This window comes from Borostomias antarcticus (genome assembly GCF_949987555.1).
Source record: "Borostomias antarcticus genome assembly, chromosome: 9".
NCBI lineage: Eukaryota > Metazoa > Chordata > Actinopteri > Stomiiformes > Stomiidae > Borostomias > Borostomias antarcticus.
In genome coordinates this window covers 8,435,359-8,452,555 of record NC_140242.1, presented here as the reverse complement: position 1 = coordinate 8,452,555, position 17,197 = coordinate 8,435,359, and the positions used below count along the sequence as shown (strand labels likewise).

The following is a 17,197-nucleotide window of genomic DNA, read 5'->3' as shown; positions in this document are numbered from 1 at the left end:
TCAAGGCTTTAATCCAGGCCTCCAGCTACCAATTCAGCCTAACCTATTAGCTAGCTCAGATAGTGAAATACATGTATTCATTGGCCAGTGAACTATTTGGTCAAGTAAAAGTAGGCAATTTGATTATACAGCAGGCTACTCCAGACACTGTGGCTGTCATTTAATGACCCGAACCTGTCCTGAGAAGAAGCCATGACACGTTAATCAGTTACCTGTCAGAAAGGTTACCGACATGTCTGTGTGTTGTAGTGTCAACTTGCCGTTAATTTGTGTCTTGTCATCGGTTTCTTATAGGGTCTGTCCTCAACCAGGCCAATTCACACAACCTCACTCAGCAGCTCAGATTTGACAGGGTGAGTTTGTTTTCTAAGGTTATGTATGTGTGTATTACTATTGATTGATATGCTGATGCTTTTCTTAAATTTTACGCATACGTTCCTGGTCTCTGTAGGCACAAATCAAGGTTGCTGTACCCCACACCAAAGTTTCACAGCGGCAGGCGGATACACAGTGATGCCAAGCTAAAAGATCCTTTCACACTCGCCCAAAAAGACTTGAACCATTTGTATGATGACATCAAAAAGGTAACGTCTGAACTTTGTCAGGAGAACGTCTCCTTTAACATGTTTGCGTGTGTTTAGAACAAAACAGTAACATGGTAGCAATTTAGGCCAACCCCCAATAATGTGTGTGTCTCCCAGGAGCTGTTTGTGTCCAGAGCAGAGCTGAAGTCCCTGTGTGACTACTACTTTGACGGGAAGGGCAAGGCGTTCCGTCCCTTGATAGTTGTGCTCATGGCTAGGGCCTGCAATATCCACAGCAACAGAGACGGGTAAGACAGTCGGTCAGTTCGGGTCTAGTTGGCCCAGTAGCCTACGTCCATCTGATTTTCACTGATTCAATTACAGCACAGTGGGTGTTATGTCCAGACCAATACAAGGCAACAACTATCTACCCATCAGGTGCACAAGACACCACAACAGACATACATAATTGTTCCTGTTAAATGCATTTATCATTGCAGGGAACGGGGACAGACTTTGAATTCAGTGGCTTTGCAACAGTTATATAACATTTTTCATTACATGACTCCGCTGGCTTTATCAAGAATTGTAGGTGTGGCTGGTTTGGGGGGGGGGTGACAGATGGTAGCCTGGCTCCAGACCCTGAATCTGAATTATCAAAATGCGATTTAGGGTCTGGAAAGGTTCTTATCCAGAGTGATTTCTCGTTGGAATTCCAACCAGGCCAATCAGCGTGCTTTGAATGCGATGACGGAATTAAACTGTGCAATGTGATTGGTTAGGCCGGGGATGAACTAATGGCTGAGGACTCCTTCAGCAACGCCCATCTCGGAGAACGGCTCCAGTGGGAGCTTGTTCAGATTGAATAATGAAGTGAAACGAAATTACAATTCAGTCTGAGTGTCAGGCTAGTCGGGGGGGGGGGGGTCAGGATGTCCATTAGCATGTTGATTATCCTCAGCAGCGGTCCCCCCCCCCCCCCCCATCTGTGTGCAGAGAGCTTCTCCCCGGGCAGCGGTCCATAGCGATGATCTCGGAGATGATCCACACGGCCAGCCTGGTCCACGACGACGTCATCGACGGCTCGGACAAGCGCAGGGGGAAGACCACCATCAACGAGGTGTGGGGGGAGAGAAAGGTACGCTGCCGTCATCCTCTGGAAACCCTGTCTGGATGATGTCTCGAGATGTTCCGGACTTATATGGGCTTCCTCTCACCCAGGCTATATTAGCTGGAGACTTCATCCTGTCTGTAGCATCCATGGCCCTGGCCCGCATAGGAAACAACACTGTGGTAGCGGTACTCTCACAGGTCATAGAGGACCTGGTACGAGGTAATAACACTCTCTTTACAATACAACTTTTATTGCCCCTTGTTATGAAAACGACTTTTTGAGTGCAGGTGCAGCCAGCATGAGCAGTTGGATGTCATGAGCTAGTGCTGGGGCTGGGTGCCCTGCAACAGTACACAATTATTGGTGGGAAACCACTATGGCTTCTGGCCTGATGATCTAACTACAGGGCTACTACCTACATGTACCATCCAATCTGTAATCATTACAGACCATGGTACAGACCATGTAGGCCAGCTAGGAAGCTTATTAGGGGGATAAGTTGTCCTTCACGTAGCACTAATAATCATTAACCATCACCAACGTCGTTCCAGGCGAATTCATGCAGATAGGTTCCAAGGAGAACGAGAACGAGAGATTCAAGCACTACCTCGAGAAAACCTTCAAGAAGACGGCGAGTCTCATCGCCAACAGTTGTAAAGCAGTATGTACGTTCTGTCTCCAGACAGACAATACAAACGCTTGAGAAAGTGGCTGGCTTTCTGAAGAGCAGCTGTGAGGTTTGTGTTGACCGGCTGTTCTTTTTCGTTCACGAAGGTATCCATTCTGGTCAACTCAGATCCTGAGCTACACGAAATAGCCTTTCAGTATGGGAGGAACGTTGGCATAGCATTTCAGGTAACGTGTGATTCTGTCTTGCTTTTAGACATACTAGGCAGTTAGATATGTAGAAAATCGATAACATTTGTCAGATCGATAACAACTGCCGAGACGGTTTTAAGCCGTTTTAATTCAATTTTGCGATTGCCCATTCGGTTAAAAGTTCTTAAACTGTACGTCAAAACATGTCAGATCTTACGGAAAGACGCACGACGAGACAGACGTTCTAAAACCAGCTTCTCGTCGCTGCTGTCCTACCAGAACCCGACATGACTCATTTCCCTCTGCGCGTTTCAGCTGGTGGATGACGTGCTGGACTTCACGTCGTGCGCCAACCAGCTAGGGAAGCCCTCGGCAACCGACCTCAAGCTGGGCCTGGCCACCGGACCAGTCCTCTTCGCCTGTCAACAGGTGCGTGTGCGCCTGTGGGCGCGCGTGTGTGTGTGTGTGTGTGTGCACGCTCATGTGTGTGTGTGTGTGAGAGTGATCTTACTACTATAATGTCCAGGAACTAGTTCCAAGAGTAATAGCCTACATGCTATATAACTGAAAAAGATCAAAGACGACCGCTACTATTTCAAAGGGCTGAGAATTCACAACCCCATCTCATTCAGAATCAACCTTCAGCCACCTGGTGTAAGACCCTGTCTGGCAACCCCTCCCAATTTATTTCTTAGATATGCCTGAAATGGAGATAGAATCTGCCCTTGCCAGATTGCGTAGTGTGTTTGACAGTTCTGTCACTCTCCCTGCTGTAGTTCCCAGAGCTCCACGCCATGATCATGAGGAGGTTCAGCAGCAGCGGAGACGTGGACCGAGCCTGGGAGTACGTCCTGCAGGTAGGATGTGGGCGTCGGTCTCAAGCACGGGCATGGCGCCGGAGCCAGCGCATTACCTTTCAAACCCCCGCTGCGTTTGAACAGCCAGTCATGAAGGCCTATCAGCCTCCCTGCACAGCCAACACTATCTGCACTGTGTGGGTGTGTGTGTGTGTGTGTGGGTGTGGTTGTGGACATCATACAGCCACTGTCCATCCTGTTCTCCGCGTTGTGCTCTGTCACAAAGACTCCCTGTGAACAACAACAGAATAGAAACAGAATACAACAATAGAGACACACACACACACACAAAAATCACACCCAGATGGTGAAGCAAGCGGCAGATTTATGAGAAATCTCTACTACCCTAGGCTGGTGTGCCAGCGACACACACACACACACACCATCTATAGAAGCAGCTGCACCCCTTAAAAGCAACCACACGTTTGTCTCCCCTCCCTCCAGAGCGACGGCGTGGAGCAGACCAACTACCTGGCCCAGCGCTACTGTCAGGAGGCCATCCGCCAGGTCAGCATGCTGAGGCCCTCCCCGGAGAGAGACGCCCTCATCAGCCTCACGCAGCTGGTGCTCACCCGCAACAAGTGAACCTCCGCTCCCCCCGCCGTCACTTCAGGCAGCTACCTACCTACGGACCCCCGCCCCCCCCCTCGCGGGGTGCCACTCGCGGAGAGTGTCAGATTGAGGAGGAGAGGGAGAGGTAGTGGCGTTGTTGGGTCTGTTACATTAAAACGCTGGTTCCTAAAGGGGTCGGGGTTTCCGAGGGACCCCCCCCGTTTGTGTCGGCTTGTAAACGTTGTTGCATCACGGTGTCGCTAGCGGTCTCGACCAGATGGGACTTGATAACAGTGAGATTTGAACGCGACTACGAGTGCAGGGTTCCTTCGAGCGGAATATTTCGACCCTTTGCTTCAAAGTACCCAGGTCGCCTCCCTCTTTCGTCCTCACGTTTGTACACACCGGTGGTCTTCAGTACAACCTTGGGAGGGCCGCGCTCATCACATCTGTGAAAGGAACCCCACTACGTTCAGTTAGATTTGACGTTTTAACTTCTTAAAATTGTTTTGATTCATTCAAATGGCACTGCTGTGAGGTTTGGCCTGCGCTCACAAGGGCTCCACAGGGGGCAGAATTGAGAATCACATATTTACACTATCTTCAGTACTGTAAACACAGCCAGCTGTCTAGCCCAAGCCAGCTAACTGCTCTCTCTCATTTGAGGGGAGTTTATATTACATGCTAGGTTTGAGGTATGGTGGGCACTGGGCACTGCAGAATCATTGTAATTCCAGAGTTGGAGCATTGTATATATGTGTGTGTGTGTGTGTGTGTGTGTGGGGGTCTATGTTCAGTTATTACTTGGAGATCCGTCCACACCCTCCAGGCCAGATGTCGATCAAACGGTTGCGTTGACTTGTACCAGTTGGAGAACGTTGTGAACATGCTTCTGTAACGAGTGCTCCAGAACATCCAATGCCTTAGCATCCACAATGACTGTGTACTCAAATAAAATAAAAGGTATTTTTTAAGTAAAGCCTCAACCTTATTTTCAGTCAACACGCCACACCACCATTTTGTATGTAGAATGATTTATTATAAAAGACTGTACAATTAATTTTTCAATTAACATATATATACAAATTAAGGGCAGAGGAAGAGATGAGCATCCAATATTTCTACCCATGAAATTGAGCTGAATCACTTGTGTATATATGTTTTATAGAACAAAGCAGACAAAGTTTCAAGGCGTTAGCTGCAACATCCTGAAAAGGCCAACAGTGATGGGTGCAGTTAACTCCGTGTTGTAGGCTATGAATACATCCAGGAAAGTCAATCATGATAGAGGACAATAGTTTATTGTGTAAGGCTCCATTTGTTTTACCTTACATTTGAAAACCCCAACCTGAAAAGTCATGAATTGATAGTCAAGATTTTTAAGACGCAGGTATGCTATAACTATAAAATGAGTACAGACAAAGTGAGAAGATCCGTTTGAGGACAAGGAGGAAAACAACTTGCATCCAGATGATTTCCAGACCTGAGCTCTGAAACCAGACAATGATGACAGTTGCTGAAACGGCAAAAGTACAGGTTTGTTCATTGCTTCTCCATGTGATGACTGAGGAAGATATGAGTGGTCATACTGGTCTCCATTAAACCCATTAATGATTTGTAAAATGGCAGTTTGATCATGACAAAATGAACATTTTGAAAAAATTGAACCCAGTAACAATATGATTTACAATCTATCATAATCCATTAAGATAGTAAACATTACAATTCTTACAAACCTACAGTTTCCAGCTACTGTATCTACAGATAATCCGTTTTGCTCAGATTAGTAAGAAGTTAGTCATTTTCCTTGGACTGCATATTGAAGTTAAATGATAAAGGGAATTTGTTCTCCAGTTATGGCTTTCGAACATTTGACCTGACACATCACCAGAGGTATGAATTGAAATGTCAAAATCAAATAAAATGTTTTAAAAAATAGAACATTTCAAAAATAAGACCAAGAACTTGTCCACAAATACTTTTCTAAGTCTCAACAAGTCAATGATTTAAAAATATAACAAAACAACCTAAATTGCATGTATGACATAATGGAAGTAAAGGGCATTATGCAGAGGTTACCATACACAATTTTCAGAATTTAGTAGGCATGCTGTACGGCAAGATTTAATTTCAGGAATGACTGGTTGCATGAAATAAAACATAGTAACAGGTTATGTTATTCATATTGACAAGCAATTTGCATTCAACTTCAGCTCTCCTCAGCCTTGGTGTGCAGAGAAGAAAATGGCACCAATTTGGTTGAAACCATGATTAAAAATCTTCAGTCAGAGACAAACATTACATATCCGTTTGTGATGCTTATAAGACTACTTATCGATAACTGTGGTTGACATTCACTGAATTTACACTACAGACACCCAATGGCCTGCAGTTCACATTATATACAATTTTATCAGTAATAACACTTTCACTGAAGGTGTATACATGTCAGGGTCCTAGTGCCCACATATGCATTATATCACATCTGGCAAGAAGAAAAAAACACAATTTCTTCTGTGTTCCGTTATACTCTCATTATTAAATATTCACAAAGAAAGTCCAAATAAAAACATGATGAATGCAGGTTGGCAGAATGAAGCCCCCGCTGTGAATGGGCATGTCAGATGTTATGTTGTGCATATGAGGCCCGTATGGAGACGCAATGTATATCCTTCAGCTAGTGTTATCCCAGTCCTGGACAACATCCTTACCCCACAACCCGTGAGAGCACGTTTTCAGTCTGGATCATTAGCAAAATGTATTCTTTGTGTACTTTATAATGTCCCTCAGCCACCCGTAACACCAAAATAAAAGTAAATATATTCTTTATTATTATTATTATTATTTATTTGCAATCAGTAAGGGAAAAAACATTTGGTCATACATCCAGAAGAGCTTCTCTACGCTTCTGAGGCCACCAGACCAGTTTAGTTGATCGCTGAAGGTACGACTGGAGATGCGTGCCGCGGTGGCGCCCCCTTCAATCAGCGTAGTGCATGATGGACTCCACGTAGTTGCCGGGGAAGAGGCCCGTGACGCCGTTGCAGACGCCCTCATACCAGCCGTCGTCGTTCTTCTTGATGATGTAGATGATGGCGCCCTCCATGAAGGACAGCTCGTCGTCCTTGTCCTTGGAGTAGTCGTAGATGGCCACCACTGGAGGAGGAGGGACCAGCGGGGAGGGAGAGATCAGTAAAAGCCAGGGAGATACCAGCGCCTTGGCGGGTCAGAACAACCCCCCCCCCCCCCCCCCGATACCCTGATACCACCGGAAGCCGCTAAGGACGAGGTCGTCTCGCATAACCAGACCTACAGTATCTTTCTCCACACTTCTACATAACCAGACCTACAGTATCTATCTCCACACTTCTACATAACCAGACATACAGTATCTATCTCCACACTTCTACATAACCAGACATACAGTATCTATCTCCACACTTCTACATAACCAGACCTACAGTATCCATCTCCACACTTCTACATAACCAGACCTACAGTATCAATCTACACACTTCTACATAACCAGACCTACAGTATCTATCTCCACACTTCTACATAACCAGACCTACAGTATCCATCTCCACACTTCTACATAGCCAGACCGATCTAGCTCCACACTTTGGGCCCATTCATAGTCATCGCAAGCTACGCTAGCGCGAGCTATGCAAGCTACGCAAGGCTACGCAAGGTGATGACGCGTCCTTTATGGAGTCAAAATGAGGCCAGAAAGCATTGTAAACGTAAGTGAAGTATTGTAAACGTAAGTGAGGTATTGTAAACAAAAAAATATGAATTGTAAATGTAAGTGAAGTATTGTAAACGTAAGTGAAGTATTGTAAACAAAAAATATATAAATAATCACTTAATTATTAAAAAATAAAATAAAAATTGCATTTACGATACTTTTTTGCGTTTACAAAACCTTTTCTGCGTTTACAACACTTTTCTGCCTTTACAATACTTTTTCTGCGTTTACAAAACTTTCTTGCGCTGCAAAACATTCTGGCCTCTCTTTGACGTGGGGGCGGGGTTAGATGAGTGGCGTGTCCAGAGAGGAAGAGGCGGGGTTTCGGGATGCCCACCGCCATATATAAATCAAAACCATAGAAGAAGTCCAAAAAACGTTGAGCAGCGCTCATATGGCGGTGGGCATCCCGAAACTCCGCCTCTTCCTCTCTGGACACGCCACTCATCTAGCCCCGCCCCCACGTCAAAGAGAGGCCAGAATGTTTTGCAGCGCAAGAAAGTTTTGTAAACGCAGAAAAAGTATTGTAAAGGCAGAAAAGTGTTGTAAACGCAGAAAAGGTTTTGTAAACGCAAAAAAGTATCGTAAATGCAATTTTTATTTTATTTTTTAATAATTAAGTGATTATTTATATATTTTTTGTTTACAATACTTCACTGACGTTTACAATACTTCACTTACGTTTACAATACTTCACTTACGTTTACAATTCATATGTTTTTGTTTACAATACTTCACTTACGTTTACAATGCTTTCTGGCCTCATTTTGACTCCATAGTCCTTGCGTAGAAACGTGTCATGCCAAAAATTGTAACTTTATGCGAGCGCAAGTGCTATTTACACACAAACCGATAGGGACACTGACGCAAGGCAGCGACCCCCGCGCGCTCAGAGTGAACCAAAATACTTGCATAGATCCGCGTTCACAGCCGCGTCAGCGTAGCTTGAGTTGACTATGAACCAGGCCTTTGTTTACGCTGTGCCAGCACTGGAGAAAGGTCTGGCTGCACTCATTACCATTCATTGATAAGATTAGTGCTTTGTTATATGATTCAGTTAAATATCATATTAGAGACTACAGGGATAGCTAAACATAATGGTCTACCATGTAGGCACCTTCTCTGTAACTATTTATTGTTTGCTGATAGTCATGTCTCACCTACAGTATTTAGCCCATGTTTATTGCTCTGTAAATGTTCTTAGCCAATAGACAAACATGTTCTAGAAAGCTTGCTTGATCACCTCGTTGAGAGAGGTCAGGGAAGAATTTTTACAGCTCACTTTTTCAGCCCTTTGGGCGAACTTTTGCTTTGTTTTTTGCTTCCCTCTGGAATATGTAGGGGTGGGACCTATGCCCACCCTCCATTGCCCTTTGTAAAGTGCATTGTGTTGCCTCTGTGTATGAAATGCACTACACAAATAAAATTTGATCTAATTTGATTTGATAAGAGACCAAAAGCTGTATTTCTTTAAACCAATCACAATCTTGGGCGGAGCAGTTGCTAGGTTGTTGTTATTTCACATAGTCTGGATTGAATCTGATTGGGCTGGGAAAATCTTCCGTCCCCAAAGCCTACATTCCTTTAGTCAGCCCCAGCTGAGGTGAACACACCTTTCTCCATGTAGATGTTGGGGGCCCAGCTGGGGTCTCCGTCGGCGTAGGGGTCGCTGTAGTGCACCACGGCCGCCTCCTCCTCCTCCTCGTAGTCCACCGGCGGGGGCGGCGGAGGGGGCGGGGACTCGTCGAACATGGGCAGGTCGTCGGGGGGCGGAGGGGGAGGCGGAGTAGGGGTGTCCGCGACTGACGAATCAAGATAAGATACAGATGGGGGGGGGTGAAAGAGTTAATTAGGAGACACGCCTCCGACAGCGAGGAAGTTTAACGTGCCTGGGGTTCTTCCTGGTCGGGTCATCGACACGGCGGGCCGTGCATGCGACCGAGCCCAACCGGACGTACGGACGGATGGACGGACAGAGAGACAGAGACAGAGAGAGAGAGAGAGAGAGAGGGAGACCATGCAGATCGATTGCGGGAGAGAGGCATGCGGGGGCGTGAGTACCTCGGATACAGAATAAGGGTGGTTAGTGATACAGAAAAGAAAAGAATGTTGGCGTGCCGCTTTTGGCTTCGACTTTCCGAGTTCCTCGGGTTCCCCGGTTAGTACAGGATGCGGCCTGCGTGCGTGTGGAACCCGAGGCCCGGCCGGTGGGGGGGCGTGGCGTGGAGCTTTACTCATGCAGACTGTGAAGGTGGGAGATTTGCTTTTGCATCGTTACCACTCTCTTCCCATGAGGTCACACGTGTGCCTGCTTGTGTTGCATGACATCATACATTATTCACTTAAGTTGAGGTAGAGATGATAACTGACACGCCGATGAACTGTGCTTATTCATCAAAGCTATTTGGAATTCTCAAACTGACAGACCTTAATAGTTTTAGAGAGTTTCCGAGTCTTTCATGAGGGTAGAGGCATGAAAGTCACTAATGAAATAACCTCGTAATAATAAATGCGTACACACACACACACACACACACTCACAAATCCTTTGATCCTGTACCATACCAAGTCAGTAGAGGGCAGCAGGGAGCACCACCTTGCTCTGATTAATACTCCTCTCCGCAGTGAGAACCCTGCTCCATCTTAAACCAGCTCTCCTCTCACGCTCCACATCAAAAGAACTGCGCTGTCATACGATGAGACCCCACCTTCCTCCTCTCTGGACTAAACAGCGTCTCTGGCACGTTGTCAGAATAAACGCGACACAAATGTGCCACCACAAGCCATGAGGGAGTCCCACCCAAACCTAAGCCATGCGGTAGCTGGCAGCCTCAAGTGATGGGGAATATGGAAGGTATTCACAGGTAGTGTCTAACCAGGGCCTTTGCCTTTGCCTCGCTGTGATGTTTTGCAGCTGCATTTCTGTCATCTGTCATCTGACTGGAAACAATCACCTCCTGGCTCGTAAGCAAACGGCTATAAACAGTCCCCTCGCAATCCTGCCAACGGCTCAAGACCTCGTAAATCTGTCTGGGAGTCGCATGTTCTTCAGCGTTACATAAGAAACACGATCGCAAAACCACACACATCTAACATCGCCTGCGCTACTGATGAAACTGCATCCGTACAGTATGTTAGCTTTTCTGCTTTTGTTTCATAAGCAGCCATAGAACACATATGGGACCCGATTTCAACTGCTGACTCGGTCCTTGAGCGCCGTTCTTGGAATGGAGACACTTTTACAATGTTCACCGCGGGGTTCGGCGCTCTGGAGAAAGCCGTGGGAGTCGATGGTGAAAAATAAAAGCCATGTGTCTGAACGCTAATGTGGGGAGAGAATGGAGACGGTGATCTAGGCTGGACCAGGCACCGGACAGACACACACACACACACACACACACGGGTGGACAGGCGTTATGCATGCGGAGTGTGGGGTTGCTGGTGGTCAGAGTTATGACGGGCAGAGGGGTAGAGGGAGGTGATTGGCTGCTGGACTTACTGTTCTCCTGCACTCTGGCCACAAAGCCCGTGAGAGGGATCTGTGGGGTCAGCTGGGGCATCGGGGGCGGGGGGGGGGCGATGGACACTGGATGCCACCACGCACACACACACACGCACACGTACGCACGCACACGTACGCACAAACACACGCGGGCACACACACACACGTGCATAAACACACATGCACACACACACGCACACACATGCATGCACACACGCACACACACGCACACACACACATGCACACACAAGCAAACACATGCATGCACACACACACACGCACACACGCACACGTACGCACACGGACACACACGCGCACACACACACACGCACGCATAGAGGCAAATACACACACACACACACACACACAAGGAGTAAGAAGATGGAGTGAAAAGGATGGGGAGAGGACAGAGAGAAGAGACACACAAACACAAGAACAGATCAGTCACCAGGAAGGGGAAATAAGCAACAACGACAGTGAGGAAGTACTGTAGCAACCGCGTCTGTACAAAAACATCACCAGGGCTGTGTTCGGAATCGCTCCCTATTCACTGTATAGTGCACTATATAGGGCGACAGACATTTTGTTTGTAGTGTCCGAATTCTCCACAGAATTTTCATTCCCTACATAGTCCACTATTTATTACCCACAATTCACCTTGATTTGCAGGGAACAGTGCATGTACCCTCCATTTTCTCCGTTCCCTAGGTAGTTCACTATATAGGGAATAGGGAGTGAGGGAACGAGGGAACGATTCCGAACACAGCTCAGGAATTAAGGAGCGCACACTGTTGAGATTAGTCGTGAGTCTGTGGGATACGGGCCTGGCCTACTTAGAGCAGCAGGCAGCGAGGTTGCAATGAACCTGAATCAGGTTAACGAGAGCCGCGACGAACGCGGCTGATTGGTCCCGATGGTGATTGAGGGAGACTGAAGGATCAGGTAAGGAGAATGTTTGATCAGCCATCCTGCCTTTGATCACAATCTGGTCTTGGATGTGACCAGAGGGAGGCGCTATAATCAATATACAATTATCCCACATTGCTGTTCTTCCTCTGTGCACCCCAATCCCCTCAGCTTTTCCCTAAAGCGTGCATGTGTGTGTTCTTGTGGACTATAGAGCATAGGATGGGTTGAATCGCGTCTAGAGAGGATAGTTGGGATGCATGCAGGGTTGCCGTTAGAAATGTTGGGCCCCTATGAAAGAATATAACATTGGGCCCCCCAAAACTAGACCTTATGATAATGGTTTTAAGAGGGCCCCTGTCAGTGCATCCTACCAACCCCCCCAACACACACACACACACACACACACACTTATGGCACCCCTGGACACAGGGCCTCTCTATAAGCCCCGGTAGAGCAGAGATACGTTGACAGCAGAGCTGCCATCTTAAAATAAACCAGCTCTGAGAGGTCAGTGACAACGGTCACTGGAGACCACCAGCGTAGGGGCAGCAGCTCCTCTGGGAGGACTGCGTTGTCCAGACTCCTGCATAAACCTAGTTTGGTGCCTGATAGAACACTCAACGTTGTCCAAATTAAGGCAACATGGATATTCAGTTAAAAATCATCTATCAGCTGATTAAGTTTCCTTATCAAAAGCACAAGTTTCCTCTCTCTGCTCCTTGCAACACGCACGCGCACACACACACACACACACACGCACACACACACCTTAACTCTGACGCCTACTGTATAGCAACAGCTGACTATGATTTCACACCAGACTACAGTAAACAGTGTGTTAGACGATGAAGGAGAGGAGGGGACTCTATTCAGTGAAACACAGATGGCCTCTAGTGACACGGTTCCCCTTGCTGCAGACATTCCCATCGCTTTTCCTGGATCCAGTGATGGAACCGGTTATTCAGAACCAGGTGTAACGCCTGAAGCACCGATCCAGATCCAGATCCAGACAGCGCTGTGTGGCTCCCTCTGGAGGGCTATACCGTTGACGGGAACAGTACCGAACCAAAAATACACTACGCTTTAGGTCAGTGGACACCTTGAGCTGGAGATCACCTTGTGGAGTCCGGCTAGTGCGTTTAGGGGGGGAAAAAAAAGGACGATGAAGGCCATTTAAAACGTAGAGGAAACATTAGGAGGTTGGCGAGACTGTATGTGTGTAAAACCCAGACCCAAAAGCTGTGGCTCTTGCCGTGTTTGCGGATATTGATCGTCATCTGTTATGTGAAGAGGCACCAAGGACGGGGCGTTCCGCGTCGATGCTAAAGTCGTTCCCCGCGGAGAGGAGAAAAGCCTTAACCTGCATTTTTTCACACAGGAGGCGGAGTCGATGAGCCTGAGAACACAAAGCTGACCTTCAGGAAGAGATGACGCCGCCTTTTACACTGCAAACTAGTGTTTACAGAACGAGCTAACCGCGTTGTTCCGGGACCGAGGTGGGCCGACGCCACCGATAGAGACTAGCTCCCGCGGTCCCCGGCGCAGCGAGCGCGTCGCCCCCTCGGTCCGATAGCTAGGCACCGAGGGCGGGAGGGCGGGGCGGGTGTGCAGAGACAACGTGGGCGCGTCTTACTTGAATTCTGGCTGTAGGAAGGGGCGCCTCCGTTCATGTGAGGCTGCTGCTGCTGGAGGGAGAACTGGGAGGTGACTGACGGCGCCCGGCGGTAGGTACCCGTAGCTGACACCATGGAGACGGAGGAAGAGGAGGAGGTGGCCGAGTTGTGCCGCGAGATCTGCCGCGACACGGTGCCGAACTGAGACATGGGGGCGGGGCCCAGGCCGGGGCCCCCGGGGGCCACCGCTAGGGGGCGCCGAGGAGACGAGGGGGAGGAGAGAGAGGGAGGGAGGAAGAGAGGGAGAGAGGGAGGGAGGAAGAGAGGGAGGGAGAGAGAGGGGTTAGATAAGAGTATGTAGAGTAGATCCCATGTCCAAGAATTCATTGGTACCCCTCAAAATAAAAATGTTAAGACAGTTATCAACCACCAATCACAGACATTCAGAGGAGGAGAAACAGGAGAGAAACACCAGTCAACGTCCACAGAGACGCACCACAGTCAACGTCCACACAGAGACACACCACAGTCAACGTCCACAAAGACACACCACAGTCAACGTCCACACAGAGACACACCACAGTCAACGTCCACACAGAGACACACCACAGTCAACGTCCACAGAGAAACACCAAAGTCAACGTCCACATAGAGACACACCACAGTCAACGTCCACAGAGACACACCACAGTCAACGTCCACACAGAGACACACCACAGTCAACGTCCACAGAGAAACACCAAAGTCAACGTCCACACAGAGACACACCACAGTCAACGTCCACAGAGAGACACACCACAGTCAACGTCCACACAGAGACACACCACAGTCAACGTCCACTCAGACACACACCACAGTCAACATCCACACAGAGACACCACAGTCAACGTCCACACAGAGACACGGTCAGGAGTCAGAACGTAGTCAAGCGGTGAGGACTACTCCCCAGATGTGCCAGATGTGGGCCGGAGGGGCAGACAGAGTTCATAATCGGGTTTCAAACGTCGGTTTAAAAATAGCAAACTGTATTTCCCACCGATCGGCTCGTTTGATGAGAACCAGGGCATGCAGTAAATCAATTCCCCGTGTGAGAGAGTCGTAGAACGTCCTGATTGGTGGGACAGAATGGAACGCGGGCGCGGTCGCCGCGACGGGACAGGTTCTTCTTGGGGAGGATCCGGGGGTCTTTCTGGTACTCCAGAACACTCGCAGTGTTCGCAGGGTGAACGATGCGCACCATCGCCGCGGCGAAGATTGAATTATCACTAGAGCAACTAGTGATATATACACACTGGAAACATGATACATACACAGAACACAATACAGCATTCATCACGACACTGACTCTGGATTACAAACTACACACAGAGGCAGCCGTCCCAACAGACACACACCCACAAACGCACAATTACACACACATGCACAAACGTATGCACACACACGCACAGACACACACACACGTAGAGGGAACAGGCGTAGGCTCATTCAATGGGAAGAACAGTATTACATTCCAATCAAACACCAGCCCCACTGAAATCGCATTGTGTTGCCTTTGTGTACGAAATGTGCTCTATAAATAAAGTTTGGTTTGATTTGAAAACGGATGAGAAACATTCCCACCACCAGAGAGTGATCCCAACCACCTGAGCAGCCCGTGACCCCCGACCCCCGTGGCAGAGCGTTTGGGAGAAGCGAGACCAGAGGCAGGGGGCGGTGTGGGTCGGAGGATCCCATTGGTCGGGGGAGGGTGTCTCACCTGCAGCAGGCGCTGCCATTGGTGGGCTCAGCCCAGGCAGCGGAGGAGGAGGTGGAGGTGGAGGTGGAGGAGGAGGAGGGGGGGGCGGGGCCCCCGGGGGAGCGGTCATGGGCGGGACTGAAATGAGTCGGGTCAGAAGAACCGCTGGGTTAGTCAACGTTCCGGGGGGGGTCAAATGCTGCCAGGCCACGTGTGCTTTGAAAAGGAACGTTACTCTCGGAAGGACAAGGACAAGTTCACAGACACTGATCCTCCATGTAGGTGGGGGTAGGGGCCGAGCGTTACCATGGCGACGGGCTCACAGACAGAGCTGTACTTATCTGTTGCCTCTGGCCTCGCCTGAGGCGGAATCGGGCTGAAACGCCGTTCCGCCGCGGCTCAGCTCGTCAGGCACCGATACATACATGCATAATGCACAGCTCGGGTCAACAATCCCAGCTCTAGTGCCGTTTCGCTAAGCCGTGTTGCGTCGTGTGATACATTTAAGATGCCGCTGTGAGAAGGCCCTAATGCAGGTTGCCCTATTTTCTCTCTCTCTGCTCAGAGCACTATGGGTCTACGTAATCCCTGAGTTTGTTCAGCCTTGGCCCTGACACTCCCTACAGCACAATGCACTTACAACTGTGCTCATTTGATCTCAGTACTAATTGGCAATCGTAGTTAAAGTGTGTGTGTGTGTGTGTGTGTGTGTGTGTGTGTGTGTGTGTGTGTGTGTGTATGTGTGTGTGTGTGGATTGCGATACAATCCTTGCGTATGCATGGTGAGGCCTGGAGGGGGAGAGCTGATGATGAAGAAGACCCTGATGGTGATGGGGATGATGGTAATGGTGATGATGATGATGATGGGGATGATGATACGCAGAGCTCACCTGGTCCAGAGTTGGGAATGGAGGGCGTCGGCACGGCGATGGGAATGCCGATGCTGCTGCTCCCGCTGTTCTCCCTGCTGCCACTACCCCCACTGCTACCACTAGAGAGAGAGAGAGAGAGAGAGAGAGAGAGAGAGAGAGAGGGAGAGGGGGAGGGGGAGAGAGAGAGAGAGAGAGAGAGAGAGAGAGAGAGAGAGGGAGAGAGAGGGAGAGGGGGAGAGAGAGAGAGAGAGAGGGGGAGAGTGAGAGAGAGTGAGAGAGTGAGAGAGAGTGAGAGGGAGAGAGAGAGAGGTAGGGAGAGAGAGAGAGAGAGGGAGAGGGAGAGGGAGAGGGGGGGGGAGAGAGAGAGAGAGAGGGAGAGGGAGAGAGAGAGGGAGAGAGAGGGGTTGGAGAGAGAGAGGGGAGAGAGACAGAGAGAGAGGGGGAGAAAGAGAGAGGGGGAAAAAGAAAGAAAGAACGAAAGAAATAAAATGGAAACAAGAGGCAGATGTATTGAGGACATGTTCCCTGTATTCAGGCCAACCTGCGCGGTGCACATTCACCGCTATCTACGCTCACAGCAGGTGCGCCGTGCGTGATGTCACGCCACGTTCCACATTCTAGGAATTCTACTTTCCTCACACTGAAATACATCCAAACGTCTTCATTCAGAGACACTTGTTTTTTTTACATATTTATATTTACATTTGTTGTAAACAAACCATTACACAAGCGTTTCACATTTAACACACTGGAGTGAATGACAAAACGCCCTTTCAATGAGAGAACAGGAAGGCAGTGTGACTCCAAACGACGACGCAGTCTCAGCCCAGCGCCTGTCCGTGTGTCTACGGACGCGCAGCCCACAGTCACACACACGCGCGCACACACACACACCCACACACCCACACACACACACACACACAGTGAGACAGAGCGTAAGACAGGAGTCTGC

The 17,197-nt window shown here is 48.7% G+C and overlaps 2 protein-coding genes across 6 annotated transcripts in view; one reads left to right on the top strand and one right to left on the bottom strand.

Annotated features, from left to right (window-relative positions):
• The first annotated feature begins 1,545 nt into the window (after positions 1-1,545).
• On the top strand, positions 1,546-4,548 carry pdss1 (prenyl (decaprenyl) diphosphate synthase, subunit 1). The gene is made up of 7 exons (XM_084443343.1): positions 1,546-1,662; positions 1,746-1,857; positions 2,190-2,299; positions 2,413-2,493; positions 2,773-2,886; positions 3,234-3,314; positions 3,759-4,548. Exons 1-7 carry the CDS (start codon positions 1,552-1,554, stop codon positions 3,897-3,899), a joined length of 750 nt encoding a protein of 249 aa, XP_084299469.1. The 5' UTR covers positions 1,546-1,551; the 3' UTR covers positions 3,900-4,548.
• A 362-nt stretch (positions 4,549-4,910) lies between these two features.
• The window catches only part of abi1a (abl-interactor 1a), a 45,872-nt gene continuing 33,585 nt past the window's right edge, over positions 4,911-17,197 (bottom strand). For 2 of the 5 annotated variants that reach the window (XM_084443335.1, XM_084443336.1), the window contains exons 6-11: positions 16,264-16,364; positions 15,395-15,511; positions 13,659-13,886; positions 11,114-11,200; positions 9,228-9,416; positions 4,911-7,022 (exon numbers count right to left, since the gene is read on the bottom strand). In XM_084443335.1, the coding sequence (XP_084299461.1) occupies positions 6,847-7,022; positions 9,228-9,416; positions 11,114-11,200; positions 13,659-13,886; positions 15,395-15,511; positions 16,264-16,364 (898 nt within the window). In that variant the 3' untranslated portion in view covers positions 4,911-6,846. The remainder of the gene's footprint in view (positions 7,023-9,227; positions 9,417-11,113; positions 11,201-13,658; positions 13,887-15,394; positions 15,512-16,263; positions 16,365-17,197) is intronic. The other 3 variants (XM_084443337.1, XM_084443338.1, XM_084443339.1) reach the window with 2 other exon arrangements.

Excerpts from the sequence above, each read along its gene's own strand:
- pdss1 (XM_084443343.1), top strand. The coding sequence starts at position 1,552 with ATGATCTCGGAGATGATCCACACGGCCAGCCTGGTCCACGACGACGTC. Across the intron at positions 1,663-1,745 it reads AGGTGTGGGGGGAGAGAAAG|GCTATATTAGCTGGAGACTT; the intron begins GTACGCTGCCGT and ends CCTCTCACCCAG. Across the intron at positions 2,300-2,412 it reads TCGCCAACAGTTGTAAAGCA|GTATCCATTCTGGTCAACTC; the intron begins GTATGTACGTTC and ends TCGTTCACGAAG.